Source organism: Podarcis gaigeae (assembly GCF_964106915.1).
Source record: "Podarcis gaigeae genome assembly, chromosome: 3".
Lineage (NCBI taxonomy): Eukaryota > Metazoa > Chordata > Lepidosauria > Squamata > Lacertidae > Podarcis > Podarcis gaigeae.
The window spans coordinates 111,058,439-111,081,685 of record NC_139680.1 but is presented as its reverse complement, the minus strand read 5'-3'; the positions used below and the strand labels follow the sequence as shown (position 1 = coordinate 111,081,685).

The 23,247-nt window shown below is 42.3% G+C and overlaps 2 protein-coding genes across 5 annotated transcripts in view; both read left to right on the top strand.

Annotated features, from left to right (window-relative positions):
* PNPT1 (polyribonucleotide nucleotidyltransferase 1) overlaps positions 1-6,316 on the top strand; it is a 44,288-nt gene extending 37,972 nt beyond the window's left edge. For 2 of the 3 annotated variants that reach the window (XM_083733299.1, XM_083733300.1), the window contains exons 26-28: positions 1,658-1,736; positions 2,555-2,602; positions 4,867-5,187. In XM_083733299.1, the coding sequence (XP_083589425.1) occupies positions 1,658-1,736; positions 2,555-2,602; positions 4,867-5,022 (283 nt within the window). In that variant the 3' untranslated portion in view covers positions 5,023-5,187. Of the gene's footprint in view, positions 1-1,657; positions 1,737-2,554; positions 2,603-4,866; positions 5,188-5,225 lie in introns of those variants that run through there. The other variant, XR_014562750.1, reaches the window with a different exon arrangement.
* Positions 6,317-11,595: 5,279 nt separating this feature from the next.
* The window catches only part of PPP4R3B (protein phosphatase 4 regulatory subunit 3B), a 32,896-nt gene continuing 21,244 nt past the window's right edge, over positions 11,596-23,247 (top strand). For both annotated transcript variants that reach the window (XM_083733258.1, XM_083733257.1), the window contains exons 1-4: positions 11,596-12,158; positions 14,060-14,115; positions 17,568-17,666; positions 18,521-19,144. In XM_083733258.1, the coding sequence (XP_083589384.1) occupies positions 12,017-12,158; positions 14,060-14,115; positions 17,568-17,666; positions 18,521-19,144 (921 nt within the window). In that variant the 5' untranslated portion in view covers positions 11,596-12,016. The remainder of the gene's footprint in view (positions 12,159-14,059; positions 14,116-17,567; positions 17,667-18,520; positions 19,145-23,247) is intronic.

The following is a 23,247-nucleotide window of genomic DNA, read 5'->3' as shown; positions in this document are numbered from 1 at the left end:
ATAAGACACCTCCTATTTTGGGGGACTCCAAATTAAGAAAACACCCCTCAGCACTACCCATGTATAAGACGAGACCCAATTTTAAACCTAATTTTTGGGTAAAAAACCTAGTCTTATACACAGAAAAATACGGTATGTTTTAAAATAGGACAGTTTAAAGTTAAATACAAGTGCAGTGATTTGTAAACGTCTCGATGCAGCTTCTGTTTAGTTTGATACCTCCCTCATCTCATAACTGACCTGATTCTGCACCCTATCCAGCCGTTTAATTATATTTTTATAATTAAATATAATTCCAGTGAATCTGGAATTGCACAACGGCTGTTACCCATATATAAAAGCAGTTGTGTGCAACAGACATGAGGGAGTGTATTGTTTCACGACTCCCTCCCAGACCCTTAAATCAGTATACAGATGACACCCAGCTCCACCTCTCATTTAAATCAGAACCAGTGAAGGTGGTGAATGTCCTGTGTGAGTGCCTGGAGGTGGCTGGAGCATGGATAGCAGCTAACAGATTGAGGTTGAATCCTGACAAGACAGAAGTACTGTTTTGGGGGGACAGGGGGCAGGCAGGTGTGGGGGACTCCCTAGTCCTGAATGGGGTAACTGAAGGACCAGGTGCGCAGTCTGGGAGTCATCTTGGACTCACAGCTGTCCATGGAGGCGCAGGTTAAGTCTTTGTCCAGGGAAGCTGTCTACCAGCTCCATCTGGTATGCAGTCTGGGACCCTACCTGCCTGCAGACTGTCTCGCCAGAGTGGTGCATGCTCTAGTTATCTCCTTCTTGGACTATTGCAATGCGCTCTATGTGGGGCTACCTTTGAAGGTGACCCGGAAACTGTAATTAATCCAGAATGCGGCAGCTAGACTGGTGACTGGGAGCGGCCGCCGGGACCATATAACACCAGTCCTGAAAGATCTGCATTGGCTCCCAGTATGTTTCCAAGCACAATTCAAAGTGTTGGTGCTGATCGTTAATAGCCCTAAACAGCCTCAGTCCTGTATACCTGAAGGAGCATCCCCACCCCCATCGTTCAGCCCGGACACTGAGTTCTAGCGCCGAGGGCCTTCTGGAGGTTCACTCATTGCGAGAAGTGAGGTTACAGGGAACCAGACAGAGGGCCTTCTCGGTAGTGGCACCTGCCCTGTGGAACGCCCTCCCAGCAGATGTCAAGGAAATAAGCAACTATCCTATTTTTAAAAGACATCTGAAAGCAGCCCTGTTTAGGGAAGTTTTTAATATTTAATGCTATATTGTTTTAATACTCGATTGGGAGCCGCCCAGAGTGGCTGAGGAAACTCGGCCAGATGCGGGGTATAAATAATAAATTATTATTATTATTAAATGTGATTTAATGCTGACCCCCTACCCACATTCTCACTAGCCTTATTGCATAAGAATGGAGATTAAAATGTCCACAAAACTATTGAGATAAGGACTGCAAAGCATTTTTTTGTACACTTCAGAAAAGGTTAGAGAATAAGTAAAGAAAACAAGCCTGCAAAAAATAAGGCGGTTCTTTTATCCTGCCAATAATAGAGGAATGTGTGGAACAGGCTTAGCTTCATCTAAGTAAGGATATATTGTACATCACAAGCCTCTCATCACATTCTGTTGATGTAAAGCAAGTTCTACTCTTCTTTTTTTAATGCAGAGATATTGGGGTGATGGTAAAATTGTACCCAAACATGACTCCCGTTCTACTTCACAACTCTCAGCTGGATCAAAGAAAGGTATTTATTTTTTCCTTCAGTAGTAGCTGAGTTGTGCTTTGGTGCTTTTGCTGTTTCCTGTGCCATTACCTGTGGAGATGTCGTGCTCAGGAAGCTATGCTAGTAGGTCAAGAGGTCTGCCTTTTGGCCATAGTTATCAGAAGAGTCATTTGAGGCAGGAGCAACCTAACTAAGTAAGTGTACAGCCAATATCTAGCCATGACCACCTGCTGATGCAGTGGAACTTTTCAGTTCTTTTCTTTCTACCACCATCCCAGACCACCACCCCCCTGCCCCAAATCTGCTCCAAATGGTCCTCTAGAGTGCATGGGGGACTGCAGAGGGGAGGAGATGATGGAGAAGCCCAATTGTGTGAATGGACACTTCCATGTGCTATCTTCCATCTCACCCATTATCTTTAAGGTTTGGCCCCATTGATCTGTGCTATTACTGTCACATGAATGGGTCGTTCTGACCATGGTGGCCACTTAGAGAATTTTGCAGTTACAGTGGTACCTCGGGTTACAGACGCTTCAGCTTAAAGACTCCACCATCCCAGAAATAGTACCTCGGGTTAAGAACTTTGCTTCAGGATGAGAAGAAAAATCATTCTCCGGCGGCGCAGCAGCAGCCAGATGCCCCATTAGCTAAAGTGGTGCTTCAGGTTAAGAACGGACCTCCAGAACTAATTAAGTACATAACCAGAGGTACCACTGTACATGTTAACACCAAGCAAATGGAAGATGGAAAGGTAAAAGAATAATAATTCATGCCCCAGGAGTGTAGGATTTTCTGGCAAATAATTGGATAAAAATAATGATATTGACCCTCTGTTCTAGATTAAACATCCTAGTGCTCTTGGATTAGAAGTTGGCCAAGAAATCCAGGTAAACTTTAAACCAATATATGAACATCCTCTAGGTGTTTTTCAATTGTCTAAGAAGGTTAATGTGTATGTAAACTCAATGGACACCATCCGTAAACTGTTCCTTTTGCGCAACTAGCATTTCATTAGGATGTACTTAATAGATCGCTGCTATGCTATATGATTTCTGCTGTAAATGTACTGTCCTTATAATGCACGTGTGGGGGCAAAGTGGGGTTGTTTGGGATGAGAGTGCGTGCCTGTTCAGGTGTCCACAAATCCTCTGGCCAGGGGTAAATTATCCTGGCTCTCTGGCATGTAAAGCACTGAAGCACAGATTCCCCTCCCCAGAGCTCCCATTCGCACTCTGCTTCAGATAAGGTGAGAAAACAGCAGGGATCTCTTCCCAGAAGTGGGACAAATGTTCTTGTTCTCCATACATTAGTGCAAATTAGAGAAGACCCCTCCCTTCCTTTCTCCTAACTCTTCTGTGCTTGCCAGAGGATTCAGAGGAGGGAAGTGGGTCACTGGTGACTATAAATAGTAGCTGGCTAGTAAACTGACTCAATATTGGGGGGAATCCTGTGGCGAGTTTTCTCTTTTCATTTTTCATACCCCTCTGGCTTGTCAGTAGGTCTGTCCTTCTGCATTTCCACTTGGGACAGGGTCTGCCTGAGTGGAAGGCCTGTTTCTGAGGTGCACCGTTTCCAACTGCGAGAGGGCCTTGTTCTTATCAAATGATCCCCCGCACATAGAAAACTGGTCTGTTGGGGGAGAATCAAAGAATTCTAGAGTTGGAAGGGGACCATGAGGATCATCTGGTCCAACCCCCTAAGCTAGAACTGTTGTCTGTGCACAGTGTGTTTGTATGTAGGAACATCCTGTTAGGTGAAGCCCCACTTGAAAGCAGGACTATGGGAGAAGGAGGGTTGATAGGTATATATTCTTGTCTCATACGATCCCACAGGTCCGTGTACATACCGTATGTACAAGACAACTTTTTATCCCTGGAAAATCACCCCAAAAGTCAGAGGTCATCTTATACGCCAGGTATACGTGTTGGGAAGGGACGCGGGTGGTGCTGTGGGTTAAACCACAAAACCTAGGACTTGCCAATCAGAAGGTCGGCGGTTCGAATCCCTGTGATGGGGTGAGCTCCCGTTGCTCGGTCCCTGCTCCTGCCAACCTAGCAGTTCGAAAGCACAAAGTGCAAGTAGATAAATGGGTACCGCTCTGGCGGGGAGGTAAACGCCGTTTCTGTGCGCTGTTCTGGTTCGCCAGAAGCGGCTTAGTCATGCTGGCCACATGACCCGGAAGCTGTACGCTGGCTCCCTCGGCCAATAAAGCAAGATGAGCGCCACAACCCGAGTCGGCCACAACTGGACCTAATGGTCAGGGGTCCCTTTACCTTTACCTTATACACGTTGGGAAGGAGGAGAGGGAGCCAGTGAGCTCCTCCCTCCCACAGAAGGGGACACAGAAAGTCCTTCTGAGCACGACACTTACTCACCAGCCCTCCAAACACATTGCCTCGGGCTGCTGCTGCTGCGACGGCAGAGGCAGCGGAGGGGTGTGCGTTCTGCTCCTGGCAGCGCTCAAACTCTATAACTCTGAAACTCTAAAATTGAGCAGCAAAAGTTGGGGGTTGTCTTATACGCCCAGTCACCTAATACACCGGAATCTACGGTACTTCACAAAGGCTCGGTTTGGACATCATGCTCAACCAAAGTGTGGCTCAGTGTGAATGAGCGAAGGTGTAGGCTCTTGGATTGGAGATTCTAGCTGCTTAGCTCCTCCTGGTTGTTTTTCTTCAAGCCATGGTTTGGCTCAATGTGTTGTCTGAACGCAGGCTGTTTCCACACAAACCAAAGGTTGTAACCAAGGTTCGTAATGTGGTTCAAAGCTCAGGGTGAACGAAATTAAAAAAAATGGGACCAGGCCACAAGGCCTTTATTCACTTGAGATGGTACACCCACTAAAGTCTTCCTGCACAAGTTATTCCCTGTTTTATGAAATTGCTTAGTGCGGTAGTAGGGAATCCTCAAATGTTATTAGTAGAAAATAAAGGGAAGCTTTTTCACTATTGAGGGTTTCAGTCATACCCAAGATGTCCCATTTATAAAATCACTTGAGTACCTCTTATGGGTTATTATTAATACTGTCTGCCTATATTGTAAAAGCAAATAGTTAAAAATAGGGTTTTAAAAAAACAAGGTGTTTTAACTTTTATACTGAAGTGTCAAATCCCCTTACAGACTATCAATCCCATTTCTTCCCAATGAACAGGTGAAATATTTTGGGCGTGATCCTACTGACGGCAGAATGAGGCTTTCGAGGAAAGTTCTTCAGTCTCCAGCTACAACAGTGGTTAAAACACTCGGTGACAAGAGCAATATAGTCGTGGGAGGTGCCATTCCAGAGCCTGCTAGTTCAACATCGTAGCAACTTTTATTCAGAAGTGTAGAAATCTTTCTGGACTTATCAATGCTGTGACCCTCTGACAAGAGACTAAATTGTTGTGAAATGACAGGTTCTTATCATGCAGGTTTGTATACCACACAGAGAAATATTTTAAATTTTGTATAAAGATCAGTGGATATCAGTTCATTTTCTGTCGTTTGATTCTTTTTCTTTTCCCCTCGTAGACTTTTTTCCTTTTGAAAAACATGCCCATAGCAACACCTCTATAAATTATGTAAAACTTGAAACAACACTTCCAAGTAGCTGGACTGTTTCCAGACAATAAGAAAAGAAAACTGCCTATTACTTAACACCTTTTGTTGCTCAAGAGGTGTGTTGAAGATACATATGTATGTGCACACACTCAGCTGTCTTCTGTATATTGTTCGGCTTGCAAGAATGTCTTTAAAAAATCCAAACAGCTCATTCTCTCGCATAACAGAAAATGACCTCCGTAATCTATTTAACTCTGCGGTAGGCTTTGCTTTGAAACCCTTTCAATACAATTTTATGCGCATCTTTCCCATTAGAAACTAGTGACGATAGGACTGACTGCTATAAAATGGAGCAAACTGCGCAAAACAACTTTGCAGGCGAACATTTTAGCAAATGCGTATTTATAACTGAACAAGAGCAGTCTGGCAAATTTAGTGCGACTTTGAAAAATGGCAGGCTGATCCCATTATGAACATTTTTTAAAAGACATTTTCAGGAGAGCTCATCAAAGACAGTGTGGCTTTTTTGTCTTTTGGTCATGCTGAATGTGTAACATTCATATATTTCACACTGGAATCAGGTCCTCAAGCTACCGGTTGAAAGATACAGGTAGTTAGGCAGGAACAACCTTTGGGATGTGTAAAGACTAGTGGAGAGAGGGTGGCCTGTGGGCTGCCAACGTCTGTTCAGGAAAAACAAGATGAAAACTGAAATGGATGCCTTAAAATGCAAATCTGATACATTTATTGAAGCTCTGGAAGCATTGCTGCAAATCTCTTGTGGTATTATATTAGAAATGGTGAGCCTGCCGTTGTGTACAATAGCACAAGGGGAAAAGTAGGCAGAACATCCTTCTCCTCTTGGCCTCAGAATAAAAAAGACACACTAATTGTACGTACAGGGATGCACATTGTGAATGTGACAGTCTACCTTCCTGGGGGGAGATGTAAGTGTGAAGAACAACATAGGATGAGCAAAACAAAACTCTCTTTAACCAGAAAGAAACCTTGCAATATGTATGGATTTACCATGCTATTTTCATAAAATGCTAAGCTCCCAAGTGTGTTGTACTTTGAAATTATTGTTGCATATTGGGAGCTGCACTTCCCAGTAGAAGCGATAACCTAAATGTCAAAATGAACCAACAGCTAGAAGAAATATTGGGTGCTCTCCAGTGTTAAAACCATACTGAGATTGCACCTGTTGGCATCCGTCTGTCTTGAGAGACAATGGAGTGTGCCTCTGGGGTTGAAGTAATGCTATTGCATTAACAGCAGTGCTGTGACCTCCCTGGGGCACAAGGCGGCCCAGATGACAAGACCCCGCTCTCAGCCTCATGGATAATAGTCCAAAGGAAAGGAGAGCAATCAATTTGGCACCAGCTTGGCTGCAGGAGCTGCTCGAAGGAGGTATACAAGGCGCCTTCCAGCTGTTTCAGATCTCCACTCCGGATTTGTGTAGGGTTTAGTCCTCAGCCTTTTTTTCTCCTGAAGATATCCTGCAAGGCAGCGGAGGTTTAGGATCTGAGTTTTCCTTCTCCTAGGTGAGCTGCCTTCCCAGGTTGATGAGCCCCATCTGCCCCTCACTCCCCACTACGGCAAGCGTGCAGAAACTGCCTCCTTGACCATTGGACACACTCTTGGTCTTATCCACGAGAGCATGTTTTCACATGCTGCTGTTGTTGTTTAGTCGTGTCCGACTCTTCGTGACCCCCTGGACCAGAGCACGCCAGGCACTTCTGTCTTCCACTGCCTCCCACAGTTTGCTCAAACTCATGCTGGTAGCTTCGAGAACACTGTCCAGCCATCTCATCCTCTGTCGTCCCCTTCTCCTTGTGCCCTCCATCTTTCCCAACATCAGGGTCTTTTCCAGGGAGTCTTCTCTTCTCATGAGGTGGCCAAAGTATTGGAGCCTCAGCTTCAGGATCTGTCCTTCCAGTGAGCACTCAGGGCTGATTTCCTTCAGAATGAAGAGGTTTGATCTTCTTGCAGTCCATGGGACTCTCAAGAGTCTCCTCCAACACCCTAATTCAAAAGCATCAATTCTTCAGCGATCAGCCTTCTTTATGGTCCAGCTCTCACTTCCATACATCACTACTGGGAAAACCATAGCTTTAACTATACGGACCTTTGTTGGCGAGGTGATGTCTCTGCTTTTTAAGATGCTGTCTAGGTGAGCCCCTATCTCACTGAGGTTTTGAGACACATCAACTACTCTCCCCTGGTTTATCCGGCTAGTCAAAGCCATTCCCAGGGTGTGGCTTCTAGTAGCCACAAGTGAGAACTGAACGCAGGGTGGGGACCAAAGGTAGACTTTTCCCTATCAAATACATCCAGGCACAGACAGAGAGCAAATTCTAGAGGGAATTACTGTGAAGCATCTTTTGTTTGCTGCTGCCAGAGAAGTCTATTTAGCCTCTTCATTTAGCCCAGTGTTGACCATTAAGGAGAGCCTGGCTTGATCAGACCAAAGCCTCATCTAATCCTGTACTCGGGAGCCATGGGGAAGCCTGCAAGCAGCAGCAGTGGGGCCCAGAGCAAAGGTGTGTGATGGGAGGGTGTCCCAAAGAGTAGGTGCCATCAAACTAAATGGTGCCATTCCTACGTCACATGGAACGGGCCTCCTGATGAGATTTGTAATGGTATTGTGACCAAACCTGAGCTCTTGCAATAGAGAAGGGACTAAAAATATGTTTAATGATGAATAAAACAAATATGGATGGAATATTGTTTTTCTGCTGTTTGATCAAGGCTGTTATCCCCCCCCCTCTGTGTTTGTGTGTACACTAGGAAGTAAATCCCACTGTGTTCTGTGGGACTTACTCGGAGTGCAGCCTGTACGAGTTTATTGTGCCATCAAGACTATGATTCCCTAGCGCTATAAACCCTTGACTGCCCTGAGAAGCACCTCTTGGTTGTTGCGTCTGTGCATTGCGTTTAGCTGGCAAGGTCATGCAGAGGGTATTCTCAGCAGCCAGAGGCTTCCCCCAATGAGTGTGTCTTTCATAAGTGTTGTAGGACAACTCTCCCTGTTGCAGCTTGTTCTTGAAGCCTAAGGTTAAGGTGATCTCACATTTTATTTGCATAATTAGTTATGCAAATACATGTCACAACAAGCCCCGAGTCTAAACAACAGTGACTGGTTTGTTGGTCTCTGCATAACCATTAGCTGCTCCAGTTTTAACCATTGAGACACGTCCTTCGTCCTGGAACTTAGTTGTAAGCACCTTGGGGAACAATAAAGGTGCTGAGGTGGAATTAACTTCTGAATTGTTTAGTATATAATTAGTCTAACACCCGGCATAGTATGAAGAGTTATGGACTATCCTTTAATGAAGGTGACATCATTTTGTACATTAATCGTTCCAGGGGAAAAGAACTCCAATACTGCTATCCAAGTAGTGTTTTCTTATCTACAGTGTTCTTAGTGGTCTGTAACTTCACAGTTTTAGGCTTTTGTAAAACAGATATTATGAGGACTGGGTTAGAGTTCCCACAACTCTTAATGTTTTGTTTGAAGTTCAGTAGTAATTGTAGTTTCAATGGGAGAAAGTGAGACTGACTTTGGTGAATTTATTGTCAATTGATTTGGAAATATTGTTATGACTCTGAGTCTCTAGCCAACTCAGTAATTTTAATTTACAGATTTTTGGGGGGGGAATAAGTGTTCTGTTACGGTCAAGACTGCTCCAATCACAGAAGCGAACTAGGCCACCGCTTGGTGTGCAAAACATATTGGAGAGTCTTCAGCTTATATACTCTTTGGAAAAGACACACAGGAGCTCAGCAGTTCTTACACAGATTGAAATCTCCTGCATTCCATCATTTATTGAGTTCATTTTCAGCCCAGGATTTAGACCCAGTTTTAAAGGGAAATAAGCAACTAGCATGAATTAGGAAATAGTATCCTAATCGATTATACTGCTTAGCATATCATAAAACACAACTGTATACAGCAGATTGAAATAGCTTTATGAATAAAAGCGGGAAAAGGAAGGTTCCATAAGTGTTACAAGGTTATAGATTGTACAGTTAGATAATGTCTTTTCCAAATGTTTAAGTCATCCAAAAAATAAAAATAAAAAAGAGGTCCCAGGGCAGGTATTAGCCACTGCCAGGGGGCTGGAGTTTGTAGGTGCCGGCCATGTAAAGCCTGAATAACTAGAACTCATGTCCTCACAGGGACACAATAGATATTGACAACAGCCAGATGTTTGTTATTTTAAAGAGATTGTTCGTGTTTTTGTGAATGTTGTATCAGAACAGAGGTATCGTGAGCTTCATGGCTGAGTGGAGGGGGGAGGATTTGAACCCTTGACCTCCCAGGTTGTAGCCTGACACTCTAACCTTCAATCTTTTCAGACCCAGTTTTAGCCCAAACATGCATTTGGGGAATCTACTTCCCCATCATTTATCGTACGTTTGTGTTAAATAGTGAGTAGACTAGCATGGTGGTAGTGCTCTTGTTGCAGATCATCTTGGATTAGGCTGTGACCCACCCGTCAAAGGCCATGCTCTAACCACTCCACCATACTAGCCAGACCCTTTTCCTGCCGCACCCCAATACTGGAGCCCCTTGGTATGTCCAACTCCCCATGCAAACTCCTCACCCTCACTATGTAACCAGCACCACTAATGTCAAATGGATAAATGCCTTTATGGCTTTGCAGTTCCAGTCTACACACTATGCTAATTGTTGTTGTTGTTTTGTGTATCTGTGTGTCCCCACTGTGCCATAGTTCTCTGGAACTAGTGCCGGTGCCCTAGGCAAGGCTAGCGACTTACAACCCCCAAGCCTGACCGCTAACTTCGAATTTCAAAAGCGGGTGTCTTGTAGGAAAACGAAAAGCGAAAAACTTGAAACCGCTGAATTTAACTTAAATTGCAATAAGTAGTAATGCTGCAACCCTTGATTACCTTCCTCAAATGCAAAATAAAATGTTTTGGCGCACAACCTTGCTAATTGTGATGTTAAAATTTAAGTCTCGCTTTGTGGCCTTTTCCTTTGCAAATTTTGTCACCAATTCCTTCAGGTCAAAAGCGCTGGTGCTTGGGCATGTTCAATTGATATAGTTGAAAAGCCAGCTACTCTCTTTTGCAACGTTGTTGAGTTTAAGGAGGTTTTTTTGTTTATAATCTTGAGCTTTGAGAAAACGGCACATGAAGTGAGTGTTTGCCCATGTGGAGGCAATAGACCTGAAGCCTTACGCACTACTTACTGGTTTGCGCAATTTAGGAAGATTTAACAGCAGCCGCATTCAAAGATTTAAACATTCCAGTTGATAGATTGATTAAGCATCTGATTTAACTTTTTATTAGGGGACAGCGTCCCCCACACCTCTGAAAAAGTGGCCTGTTTTGGCCTTTGGAGCAGCAATTTTAAGGAGAAAATTTTGTCATCTGACAGAATGCCTGGTTTTAATTTAAAATTATTATTTTTTACCTTGTGGTGTATTTTATTCTGTTTAATGTATTTGCTGTTGTTATCGGCTTTGGCTACAAAAATAAATGATATTCATATATCCGTGATAACTGAGGGAAGTGCTTTCACCTCGGAGGCGATACCCGCCCATGCCTGCATCCCTTCTTTAATACATTTCAAATAACATTTAAATGGGAAAATGGTACGGAAAAGGTACAAAAAAGAAGGCAGGCGCAAGAACCTTCAAAGCTTTTAGAAAACGCAGCCCACTTTCGTCTCATTTGCAACAAAGAACATGCGTGAACCAATGGCATGACTGCTTTTCAAACCAGCAGCTATGAAATCAATGTATTATTTTGTTATTATTTATCTTTGTTAAATTTGTATGCCACCCTTCGTCCGCACATCTCAGGGTGGCTCATAAAAACACAAGATAAGAAACACCTGGACGTAGTTGGAATGGTGGTTGTGTGGGGGGAAACTTAACTGATTGTTTCAGGTAGGTAGCCTTGTTGGTCTGACACAGTAGAAATTTAAAAAATTAAAAATTGTCCAGTAGCACCATAGAGACCAACTAAGTTTGTTCTGGGTATAAGCTTTCCTGTGCATGCATGCTTCTTCAGATTGTTTGTTCCTGTATTCAAATATGGGTGCATGTGTTAATTAATTATAATTAACTAAATTTAATTATAATTTAATTTTAATTCCTGGGAAGGGCTGTGGACGTGTTTTTGTTTTTTTTAATCTGCGCGGGCCTCAGACTCTCGCCACATGCGTCTCTCTGCACGTTTTTTTCCATGAGTCTATGTGCCGTCAACTGCCAGAGAGGTCGAGAGAGGCGAAGGAACGCCGCCTTCCCGCGCTCAGCAGGAGCAGGCGCAACCGCGCAGGCGCAACCTCCTCCCCTCCCCATCACATCAACTCCTCCTCAGCCCTTCCCTTCCAAACTACGCGAGCTCGAAGGCGTGCGCCCGCTTGCGTTCACTTTCCTTCGCTTCTCGGCCGCCGTAGCCCCTGCTAGTGGAGCCCGTGCAGGCCTTCCGCCCCGCTCCTCCCCCCTCCCTCCCCGGCTCTGAGAGGAAGAGAAAGGCAGGGACGGGACAGGAGTCGGATTACAAGATGGCGGCCGCGCCGCGGTGGTAGTTGCTGCTGCTCGCCTGGTGACGCTGAGGGGGGGGGGACTCGGAGGCGGAGGCAGAGGCGGCAGGCCCGGGCGCCATGAGAAGCGGCGAGTTAAAGGGCTCCTGAGCGGCGGCGGCGCCCTCTTCTCCTTCCCCTCCCTTCCCTCTGCCGCCCCTTCCTCAGCCCCTCGCAGTCCGGCCGGGCCGGGCCGCGCACCATGTCGGACACCCGGCGGCGGGTGAAGGTCTACACACTCAACGAAGAGCGGCAATGGGACGACAGGGGCACCGGGCACGTCTCGTCCACCTACGTGGAGCGGCTCAAGGGGATGTCGCTGCTGGTGCGGGCCGAGTCGGACGGTGAGGAGGGGCAGGGATAATGGGGCGAGGCGGAGGCTGGGCTGCCTGGGACAATGGAGAGCGGCAGGGGGGGGGAGGCGGCGAGGTGGTCCTCAGGCCCCGAGAGGGCCCCCCTCCTGGTTTCCCATCGGGACCCTAAGGAGCCCCCTCCCCCACTTCGTCCTAAGGCTGATAGCTTAGGGGGCAGATGGCTCCCTGAAAGGGTGCCTCGGAGCACCTCTTGTCTCTCACAACACAATCCTCCTTCCCTCTCACTTGAAGTCTCGGGAGCAAGTTATTCGTGTTTTTGTTCTCTCTTCCCCACCCCACAAAATATTAAGGGGGGAAAATAAAGGCTGACAGGCGCTGCTGATTACCTGCCTGCAACAATATCAATAGTTGCAATAATTGCAGGCGGGTTGGGCTAGATGACCCTTGGGGTCCCTTTGCCAACTCCACAGATCTGTGATTCTAGCCACTCTCTTCCCTCAGTTCTTGTCTCTTGCAGCCTGCCCTCCTTTACAGATCACAGCTCTCTTCTTTTCTCTCCCCCCTCTCTTTAGTACCCTCCCCATAAGGTTGCAGAAGTCATTAGTAATCCCATCCCCCCCATAGGTTAAACATTAGTTGTTTTCTGTCATAAGAAGAAAGGGGCTGAAAGGTTAAGGGGGGGGGGAGGTGAGGCAGTTTCCCTACTTAGTCACCTTCGTTCAGGTGATACTTACTAGTAGATGACCAGGCCATGGCTGTTTACAGGTCTGCAGTGGTATCAGAGTTACTCTTCCAAATACCACTAGTCTTTCACTTCCATCTTCTTGTCCAGACGTGAAATTCCTTGCAGTTCTAGAAAGCTTGGCTCAAAAGCTTATCCCAATGGGATGACCCATTCAAAGGCACTTCATACTTGATAACGAAATTTATTTCGTTGAACAGTCTTCTTCAGGTCCTTGTTCATCTGACAGTTTTACAGGAAAAAACCCTAAACACTTGCTTAGGAGAAACTAGTGCCTACGATGGGGAAGGAGACCTATCTCTCTTCTCTCAATTCCTGCCTCTTTTAAGGCTACCAAGCCCATTACTCTGACAGATGTCTAAATAATATGGAACATAGTCTCAAAAGTTTTTTTGTGCTAATACTTCAACTTTTCTAAAAGTGAGCTTTTCTAAAAGCTCAGTTACTAGTTAGTAGCTATGAATTTGACATGTTTATTTCGAAGTGTATTGAGAACTGGGTTATAACTATCCAAAGCACTACCTTAACATTGCCCCTTAGGATGGAATCTTTATAATATACATACATATATGTATGTATGTTTTGGTGTGAAGGCCTCTTTTAAAAAAGTTTCCTTGTTGCAATATATTTGTAGCAAAGATTTAAACTCTTGTTGTAATAGGTTCTTTTTCTTTAAAGATCGGGAAAGCTGTTTTTAGAAAATGTATTGGCAACGTTGCTAACGAACAGGTGTTAATGTGCTAAATAAACCTTGTGAGGGCTGGAAAAGATTACTCGAGCGGTTGCCACGATACATGACTGCTTAGACACACACATAATACAAAGTTTAGGGTTAAAGAGTTTAGTGTTATGAATATACCGCAACAGAATATCATCTTCTTCTTTGGCGATCACTCCTAGTCGAGTAAGATTGAACAGAATATATGTCCACCACCTCAAGAAGATAAGAATACATTATTTCATGAGTAAGAAAAATTATATGGCGTAGTTGTATTTGCTTTTAGTTGCCTCTCAAGGTATTAGAATGGACTTGCAGATGTGTATTTTGATTTTGTGTTTATCTCTGCTGTCTTTCATCATTGCTTGTATGAAACTGTTAGACTGGAGGGTGGTGCTCTGAAACATAGATTACTGATTTCTGTAAAACTCATTTTACATAGGTTCCTAACTGTAATTCTTCTTTTTTCAGGTTCGCTTTTGTTGGAATCGAAGATAAATCCAAACACTGCATATCAAAAACAGCAGGCATGTGCTAGCTTTTTCCTATAAGTATCTACTGTGTTGCCATTGTACAGAAATCTCTTGTTTGCACAGAGTTGGCACACTACTTAATTGCGAGTGCATTCTATGACAGAAAGGAAGGAACCTGGGGGGGACGGGACTTTAAAAGCTAGATTACATGTTTCTTTGACCATTCTAGGGTTGGAATGATTAAGGAGTACTTAGTCTGTTATAAGTATTGCACTATTTCCCCCATATTGCAAATTAAGTTTAGTATATTAATTTGGGGGGCAGGAGGGGATATCCCAGATACGTTTACTCTTGAGTTTAATTCCTTGCAAATGCTTACTGATTAAAGTTACAGCCATAGAACAGTTTTGGATAATCTTCCCCATCTTCATAAAACTATGATTGCATCCTGTCTTATTATTTTGGTTAGCTACCTGACTTTACACAAGAGTTTTCCAACTGAGATGTATTAGGAACTTCAAGTTTAATGCAAAGCAAGAATGAAGCACTGAAGCCATCGCATGAGACGAAGGCAAAGTGCTCAGTTTTGATACTTATCCCCAGCTTCACAGCCCATGTTTCATGACGCCAAGAAATATTGTCTGAACCCAGCCATAAAAGTGATTCCTAATTCTATTATTGTTATTATTAATAGTAATATTATTTACTATGTATGTGTGTGTATATATAGTGTGTGTGTGTGTGTGTGTGTGTGTGTAATCCCATAGTAGACTTCCCTTTGGTTTACAGAGTAACCTACACATGGTGACTAAGAGCCTTATTCCATCAGTAAATTTCTAGAGAACAAAGAGTTCATGGATAAAAAGTGTATTTTAAATTAGTATGATGTTAAAACAAAAAAAACCCTTTCACAATGACTCGTCTGTAAGAATGTCACAAAGAATATGAGTGATAAATATTTTTGAGAACGTGGCCTGACGTGATAGGCAGATGTTCCTGCTTGGCAGGGGGTTGGACTCGATGGCCCTTGTGGTCTCTTCCAACTCTATGATTCTATGATTCATTTAGGGCACTGCTACCATGGCTGGATCTGTCCCTCAATAAATAAGGTTAGGGGAAAGGTTCAAACTGGCTGGTGCAGAATTTCAGAAAATGTAACAGTTTCTTTGGATCTTCAGGAAGCTACAAGAGGTTCAGCACTGAGTGTTGAGATATGAAATATGAGGATTTTGGAAAGGAACTGTGTAGGAAAAATTTTATATGCCTAGCAGTGAGGCTTGTGTCACTGAAGACAATTGTAGGTTTCTGTTTTATAGTTGGATCCACAGAAGGTGACCTGACTTCTGTCCCTTTGGAAAATTTCACTTGACTTCATTAGAACTCTGCTGGCACAGGAACTGTTTTGCATGGAATAGAATGAAGGATCAGGGCTGAAATAAGTAAATCTTGTCTATAAATAGGTTTAGCAAGGCTTGAAGACAAATTCAAAAATACACAGGTTGCAGCCACTTGTTATCCTTTTCAATCATTCTACGTATATATAGAAACTCTTGCGTACATTTTAGTTCCAAGAACAAGAAGAATTTAGTAGTATACATATAGTTTATTTTTACTGTAGTAAAGAGCCTCTCCTTTTTCACTCTGTCCTGGCTCTTATGGCAGTACTGTATATATGAGGCTGTTTTAAGCAATGCAGTTGCAATATTAGTGTTGTATCCAAGTTGCCTCCGAAGGTTTTCAACTAGCAGAAACAGGTCTGATTCAGGAGACAGGAAGCCAATTTAATACCCACCCCGCCAAAAGAAGCATTTGGGAAATATTGGTGGTATTTCATTGTTTTATGTATTTTGAGAAAGGATCCAAAATCCCAAAGATGGGATTTGATGCATCATCATAGATGATTATATAAACATCTTCATAGAAGCATAGCTGGGTTGCCAGTTCAAGCATTAACAGAAATTACTTTAATATTGGCCATGGGTTTGCATTTCAAAAATGCCTGAAATAATAAAAGCAACAATATTGTTAACTAAGTTTCATTTGTCTTTTGTTTTGATTAAATTACATTGGTTGGGGGACCCTCCACAGCAGATTTTGGGGGGGCTGGAGAAGACAGAATTAGAACAAGAAGTCCCGTTGCACAAATTATCTTTATGTGTACAAGTGGGCAGACTTCATTCTCAAAAATGTGGTTCAAAGTTGGTACTCGTTTCTTTAAGGTTGTTTAATAGCAGTCTTTTAATGTATGCTAGGCATGCTTTTGTACACTTTAAAAGTTATAAAAATTAAACATTTCCCACTAATTTTAAAATGTTTTTTAGGAAAGGGGTTTTTCTTCATAGCTTTCCTGACCTATCCTGATCCTGTGAACGAAAAATGGCAAGATAATAATTAACTTGCAAATCTCTCCGTAAAAATCGAAATCTATCTTTGAATGACTTTGAATTAACGCTGCTTCAGTGAGAGGGTGGTTCTGTCCCTTTACAATATGGCTTTCTGATCCTAAATACATCAGCTGTATGTGTTGAAAATAAGAGTTGTGTCTCAGGAGCTAGTTAAGTGGTATATCATGCAAGCTTTTCAACTCCTGTTGTATCCTCATGAACATGATAAACAATGGTCTCTGCCTGCTTGAGAACTTGTATCTCTGAGAGAGCAAAATCAAGAGAGGTGAGGTGACCCCATTTTCTCTGATCAACTAGATCTTCATTGCTAGTGTTGTGTATGTCTTAATGCTGAAGGCTTCACAGTATAATATAATTTTCTATAAACAAAGAAATGCAAAATTCTATCTGGATCATCACAAATACTCATAATGTCAGAGATTTCCTCCCCCCCCCCATTTCAGGACATTGCAGTTCCCTACCTATTGCTGTTCTCTTTCTAAAAGACTAAGAATATTGTAACAATTAAGATAAATCATTATACTTCCTGGGTGAATTTTATTAGGTTCTGTGCATGCCTTTGATAGGAACATAGGAACATGCCTCTGATGGGAATATCAGTCAGGCCATTGGTCTGTCTAGCTTGGTATTGTCTACAATGATTGGCAGTGGCTTTCCAGGGTTTCAAGCAGGGAGTGTCTCAGCTGTATCTGGTGATGCTAGGGATTGAATCAAAGATGTTCTTAAATACATAGCTAGCCTCTTTGCCTTTTATCCAGACATGCATAACCGAAGAGTATTCAACTGCATTCATTGTAGATCATTGGCAATTTATATGGTAAATTATATTGTAAAAATAATCCTGCCTGTATAATATAAAATCAGTTGTAAATATTATTGTTTCTTTAAACTGGAGGGTTAATATTTCTAATTAAAATTTCCTAATAGGAAATTGTGAAAGGGCATATGAAGAGCAGTTCTAAAAAGGTAGCATTTTTTAAATAAAAAACCCCAGTATCCTGTTTCACCAAGTTGTTTTGTTGGATATATCAACCTAATTGTATGCCACTGTTGTACTTGTATGGAATGAAATAATCAGTATAGTCTTTCGTTTTGAAATAGGATACTTTGATTGTTTGGTCAGAAGCAGAGAATTATGATTTAGCCCTGAGTTTTCAAGAAAAAGCTGGCTGTGATGAAATCTGGGAGAAAATTTGCCAGGTAAGGTTAATCTTTTTAAAACTTACCCCATTTTTATTCCAATCATATTATTTACAAATCCCACTTTGAACATGTTATGTTATTATTGCTTACATGTAACACAGTCATAGAATTTCATAGTACAGTGTTAGAACTTCATGGCATCGGCACAGGCTTATTTTACAGTTTCACCTGCTTGCTCCTTTCATGGGTGTTTTTCAATTGCCCCTTTTTATAGTAATATTTTAGGCTTCCTTGGCATTTTACACGACAGCAAATGTGCCTGCAGTGCTACAAGTTCATACTTCGGAGAAACAGTAATTCTAAGCTCCATGTCATGTACATGTGTGTGAAATAACATGTAACTGAAAACATGCTGCTGTGTGTCTACATGTTCTGTAAAATGCTTTATATGCATCTGTATAGGACTATAATGTGTAAGTTTCATCCAATTCCTAGGACTGAGCTTTAAACCAACTACTTGGGCTGCCTTGTCTCCTAGCAGAGTACTCCTGTGCCTGGAATTACAGCCACCATAGACTGCATGTGACTCTCCTGTATGACATCTACTGGGTTGGGATGTGAATAGAACTGTTGATCCTTTGCCAATGAGTCATGTTCAGAACAGTTGCTCATATGCACAGCTCTGGTGGGCCACAAGAAAGTTCTTTCCCCTTTTCGCACTATCAGCATCTGCCGCAGGAACAGAGCCTGAGTTTGCGCAGCCCAAGAGCCCCATTTCATTCCTGGTCAGTTTGCAGAAGCCTATTAATGTTATGTGATTTGACCAAATTATTTGTTTCCTCTTCTCTGCCTCCGACAGTCACCAGTATGTTTCAGAATGAGTCAGCAATTGTTCATGTTTCCATTTTTAGGTTCAAGGTAAGGACCCTTCAGTGGAAGTCACACAGGATCTCATTGATGAATCTGAAGAAGAGCGCTTTGAGGAAATGCCAGAAACAAGTCATTTGATTGATCTCCCTACTTGTGAACTTAACAAACTCGAAGAGATTGCAGACCTAGTTACCTCAGTTCTCTCGTCGCCCATCCGGAGAGAAAAACTAGCTTTGGCTTTGGAAAATGAAGGCTACATTAAAAAATTATTGCAGCTTTTCCAGCTTTGTGAAAACCTAGAAAATACTGAAGGCTTACATCATTTGTATGAAATTATCCGAGGAATTTTGTTCCTCAATAAAGCAACTCTTTTTGAGGTGATGTTTTCAGACGAGTGCATTATGGATGTTGTGGGATGCCTTGAGTATGACCCTGCAGTAGCTCAGCCAAAAAGGCACAGAGAATTCTTGACCAAAACAGCAAAGTTTAAAGAGGTCATACCCATAACAGACTCTGAACTTAGGCAAAAGATTCATCAGACTTACAGGGTACAGTACATCCAGGACATCATCTTGCCAACACCATCAGTTTTTGAAGAAAATTTTCTTTCTACTCTCACATCTTTCATTTTCTTTAACAAAGTCGAGATTGTCAGTATGCTGCAGGTAAGTGAAATAGATGTTTGGAAGGCTTGCATTTTGGAGATTTGACATACAAATGTGAGGTTAACCGTAGCATGCCTTTAATTCAGTGCTGTTTGTGGTACATGCTTTTAAACCTAATTTAGTAGTTCTGGTGCTTCCTCCTCACCCCCCTTGGCTAGCTTTGTTCTTTGCTGTAATGTCTCAGTTGTGTATTTCACAGTCTTCTTCATAAGCACAGTGCATTCCTTCTAAAGCAGATACATTACGTTCAGCTCATTCTGTTATGTGAGAGGTAGGTGCCTTTCAGCAGTGGCCTTATTCGTGGCAGATGGTTAACAGGTTTTTTCCTGCTTATAAGCAGCTGTGTTGTGTGTTGTATTAAAAACGAAATGCAGTATAAATAGCAACTCTCACAAATGCTATCATTAGCCTTCTTACACTTACAAACTGTAATATTCGAATTGTAACATTATTTGATTAAAGTTTTATACAGGCTGCATGAGAAAGGCACAGCTTTTTAATTCTGTAAATGTTTCAGCTCTCTATAAAATTATGCAACAATCATAAGGTTCTGAAGCTAAATCGAAAACAAACTCGATAATTTCTCTTGGCTGGCTTATGATTAATGTTTTTTGTTTCTGTGAATCCTCTAACAGAAAATATTTTAAAAATACGCACGAAACAAATTAAGAATCTCCTGAGCATAACCTTGTTCATCCCAAGAAACTTTTTAAAAAGAGCTAAACCAAGGGTTTGACTGTAGGGGACGTAGGAAGCTGTCTTAGGTCCACCTAGCACAGTCTTGTCTATTGTGATTGGAAGAAACTCCAGCATTTCACATAGAGATATTTGTATCACCACCTACCTTAATTGAAGATACTAATGACTGAGCCCAGGACCTGCTGCATGAAAATAATGGGCTTTCCCACTGATCTGTTCTGTAGTCTCTTCCCCATGAATAAAAAAGCAATCCTCCTTCTAGTTAACATTTTTTGTTGTTGGCATAATCTTATTTAGAATTTGCTGTTATAAGTCCCCTAGATTTAGGAAATCTTTTTGCATAATAGCTTAAAAATAGAGTTAAATGGTCTGACAAACGGGGAATGTCTGACAAATCCTCTGTTTAACCCCCTAGCTGCCAGAACTATTGTTTGAGAGCTCCGAGTTCATTTTTAGGTACTCCTAATTTTGTAGTACAAATAATGTATTGAAGAAAATGTTTCACATGCCAGCATTTAAGAATATAGAACCTTGTCTTCCTACATAGTCTTAGTTTGCAGTTTCTATATGTCAGATTGTGGGAGCCAAATGAAAACAAGTGAATTCCAGCTCTTCGGAGGCTGTAAACCTTGTCATTTTGCTCTTAAGCCCTTAAGTGGCAGCATATGGTAGTTCACAGACTTTTGGAAGATACGGCCAGAACAAATGTAGATTTAAATAATGTGATGTGGTTCTTAAAATAATGTGTTGCAATGTTTTATTGGCTGCCATACCACCTGCAGTGTGTCATCCATAGGCAATTGCTTGGGTTCAATTCATCTTCAAGTTCACCCTGTCCAGTGAAAAGACAGAAGTTGGCTAAATCTTCGCTAAATGATTACTTGGGTCATTGTCATTTTTTGTTGATAGCAAGGTGGTTGAACTCATGCCCACTGTTGGGCATAACCTAACAGCAACGCAAGCCTAGAGTGCAACAAGATATACTGTACCCTGATAAATCTTTTAAACCTTTGATTATAAGACGTTGAGGAAAGCTTTCAGTTTTTCAGATGATAAAATGTTAGGGAACACTTTAAAAAAGCTGTGGAACAGAGTGGAAATGCCCTTTTTAAAGACAATACTTCAGTCACTCAAAATGTGTGGTTTAAAGAGTTTATGCAAGGCAGTTCAGCATTAGAGGGGTAGTTCATATATTGCAGACATAAACAATAGTCAGATCAAGATGTATTTCTGCACCTAGATAGTGAGTGTTACTGTCTTCATGAGATAGTGCAGTGCTGCATGCCTCCTCCTAAAAACATTTGACCTAGTTTAGAGACGCTGAGTGGGATTCAGCTAATGAGCCCCGGCAGCAGACGCCCCATGCAAGGACGTCCACTTGCACAGTGGATCTTCCCCTTCCCCTTCCACTGCACATCCCCCATACCCCCCAGTTGGCTCTGGGGCAGTTGGGAGAACCTCTGGAACAGTGCACAGGGGGAGAAGAGGGGGATTTGTTCTGTCTGGCGAGCTGCAAGGTACTCCAAAAACAGCTGGAGACCAAAGTTTGGGAAACCCTGCTCAAGACTCTGAGCTATAGTCAACTAAAAAAATTGCACAAGCAAAAGAAATTCTGCTTCTGCAGTGGGACTCCCCACCCACTCACAACCTGCACTGACCCCAGATCTGCTTCAGGGGGTTGAGGGAACTCCCGCAATAGATTTAGGGGGCTTGGGGTATGGAAGAGAGGGGCAGCATTCTGTTGTGCAAGAAGAAATTATTGGGCTGGCAAAATATTTGCCTTAGCACTACATTGAATAACACACTATTGCTTGTAATGGAAGTCCATGTAGATTGGCCCTTGCTCGGTTTTACAACTGTAGAAGTTCTTCCTTTGCTCAGGCGTAAGCCCTTTATTTGAGTTGGCTTTTTATGGGTGGAGGCCAAACTGATAATGGATGGGGATTTTAATGGGTGGGATTTTTCTAAGATTTTAAATAGATTTACGTTGTTCTTGATGCTTCAAGCTTGATTTCAAATATTCTGTAACTTGAGTACTTTGATATTGAGTAGGATAAACACCTAAATTGCTAATACGTCATAAACAATACAACTTCTTGGTATTTCCCCCTTTCCGCCTCCCTCTTGTCTTCCAAAAGCAGAACACATGGAGGAGATATTTTCAATACTTGCCAACAACTGTGTTTTGGAAACAGTTTCTTTTATTTTGGTCCTTGGCTGCTGCTGCTGTGGCAACATGAAATTGGTGTACTTTTTGAGGTTTCTTGCTGCCTGCATAGCTCTAAGCATTCCAAATGAATAGATGTTGGACGACTCTTCTGATTGGTAGTGTTATGAGCAGTAGTAGGTAGAAGGGACCTGTATAATAAGCATGAGTAGCATCTTAATTACTTCATAACTGAGGTCCAAAGAGCTACTTCAGAAGACAGCCCAAGGCTTTATGCATGCCCATGGGATTATTTTTAACTTTCTTGTTTGAATAGGAATATTTCAACCGTGGCATATATATATATAACCATGCCTTGTTGCAAACACCTTGAAAGCTGCTTCAGTGATTTCTCTTACGCCGTGATTGAAAAACAGGCACACACACCGGTATGTGTAGTTTGTGTGACTTTTTGGATCTTCACTTATGCCCGTTAGCCATTTTGGAGGTTGTCCTCATAACCTCAAAACTTCCCCCTACTTTCTGGGGGCAAGCAAATACAGACGAAACTCAGATCATGTCCTGAGTAGGGAGATGTTTTGCTTGCCATAGACAGTACTGCAATCCTTATTAACTAGTGTTTTTCATATTTCCTTTCAGGGTCCTTATAAAGACTTAGCAAATAGAAACACTTAAGCTGTAACTTGCAGAGAAATGACTAGTTAATATTTGAGACTGTCCAGTACAGTTCCTTTTTCTATAGTAATGCCCCTGCAGCCATGCATTACACAAATGAAGAAATAACTATATGCCTAATTAATTACTGACATACTTCTACCTTTTTTACCTAAAGTAAAAGTGATATTCAGTACTTCGTAAGCTTTGATCATTGGACTCTTGTGTATCCAAATATCCAAGGGAAGGAGACAATTTGATGTAGGGATATGTCCCCATATATGTCATGAGCATGACAGTTTGTGACACAGTCATTAACCTTTGGTTGAGGAGGGTTGCATAAGAAGCAGCTCACTAGCTTATGGGTCCTGATTTTTTGTGTGCATTATGACAGTTTCATATAATGATGCATTTCTAAGAGGTGGACTATATCTAAAAATAGCATGCAAACTCCAGTGTCAGAGAAGACTTTAATGAGATGGTGGGCCATTTTGGGAATAGGACAGTGGGAAGCAAAAAATGGCTATGACCTATTTATGTGTTACCCACCCACCTCCAGTTCTAAAAGTGTGTAACATCTGTG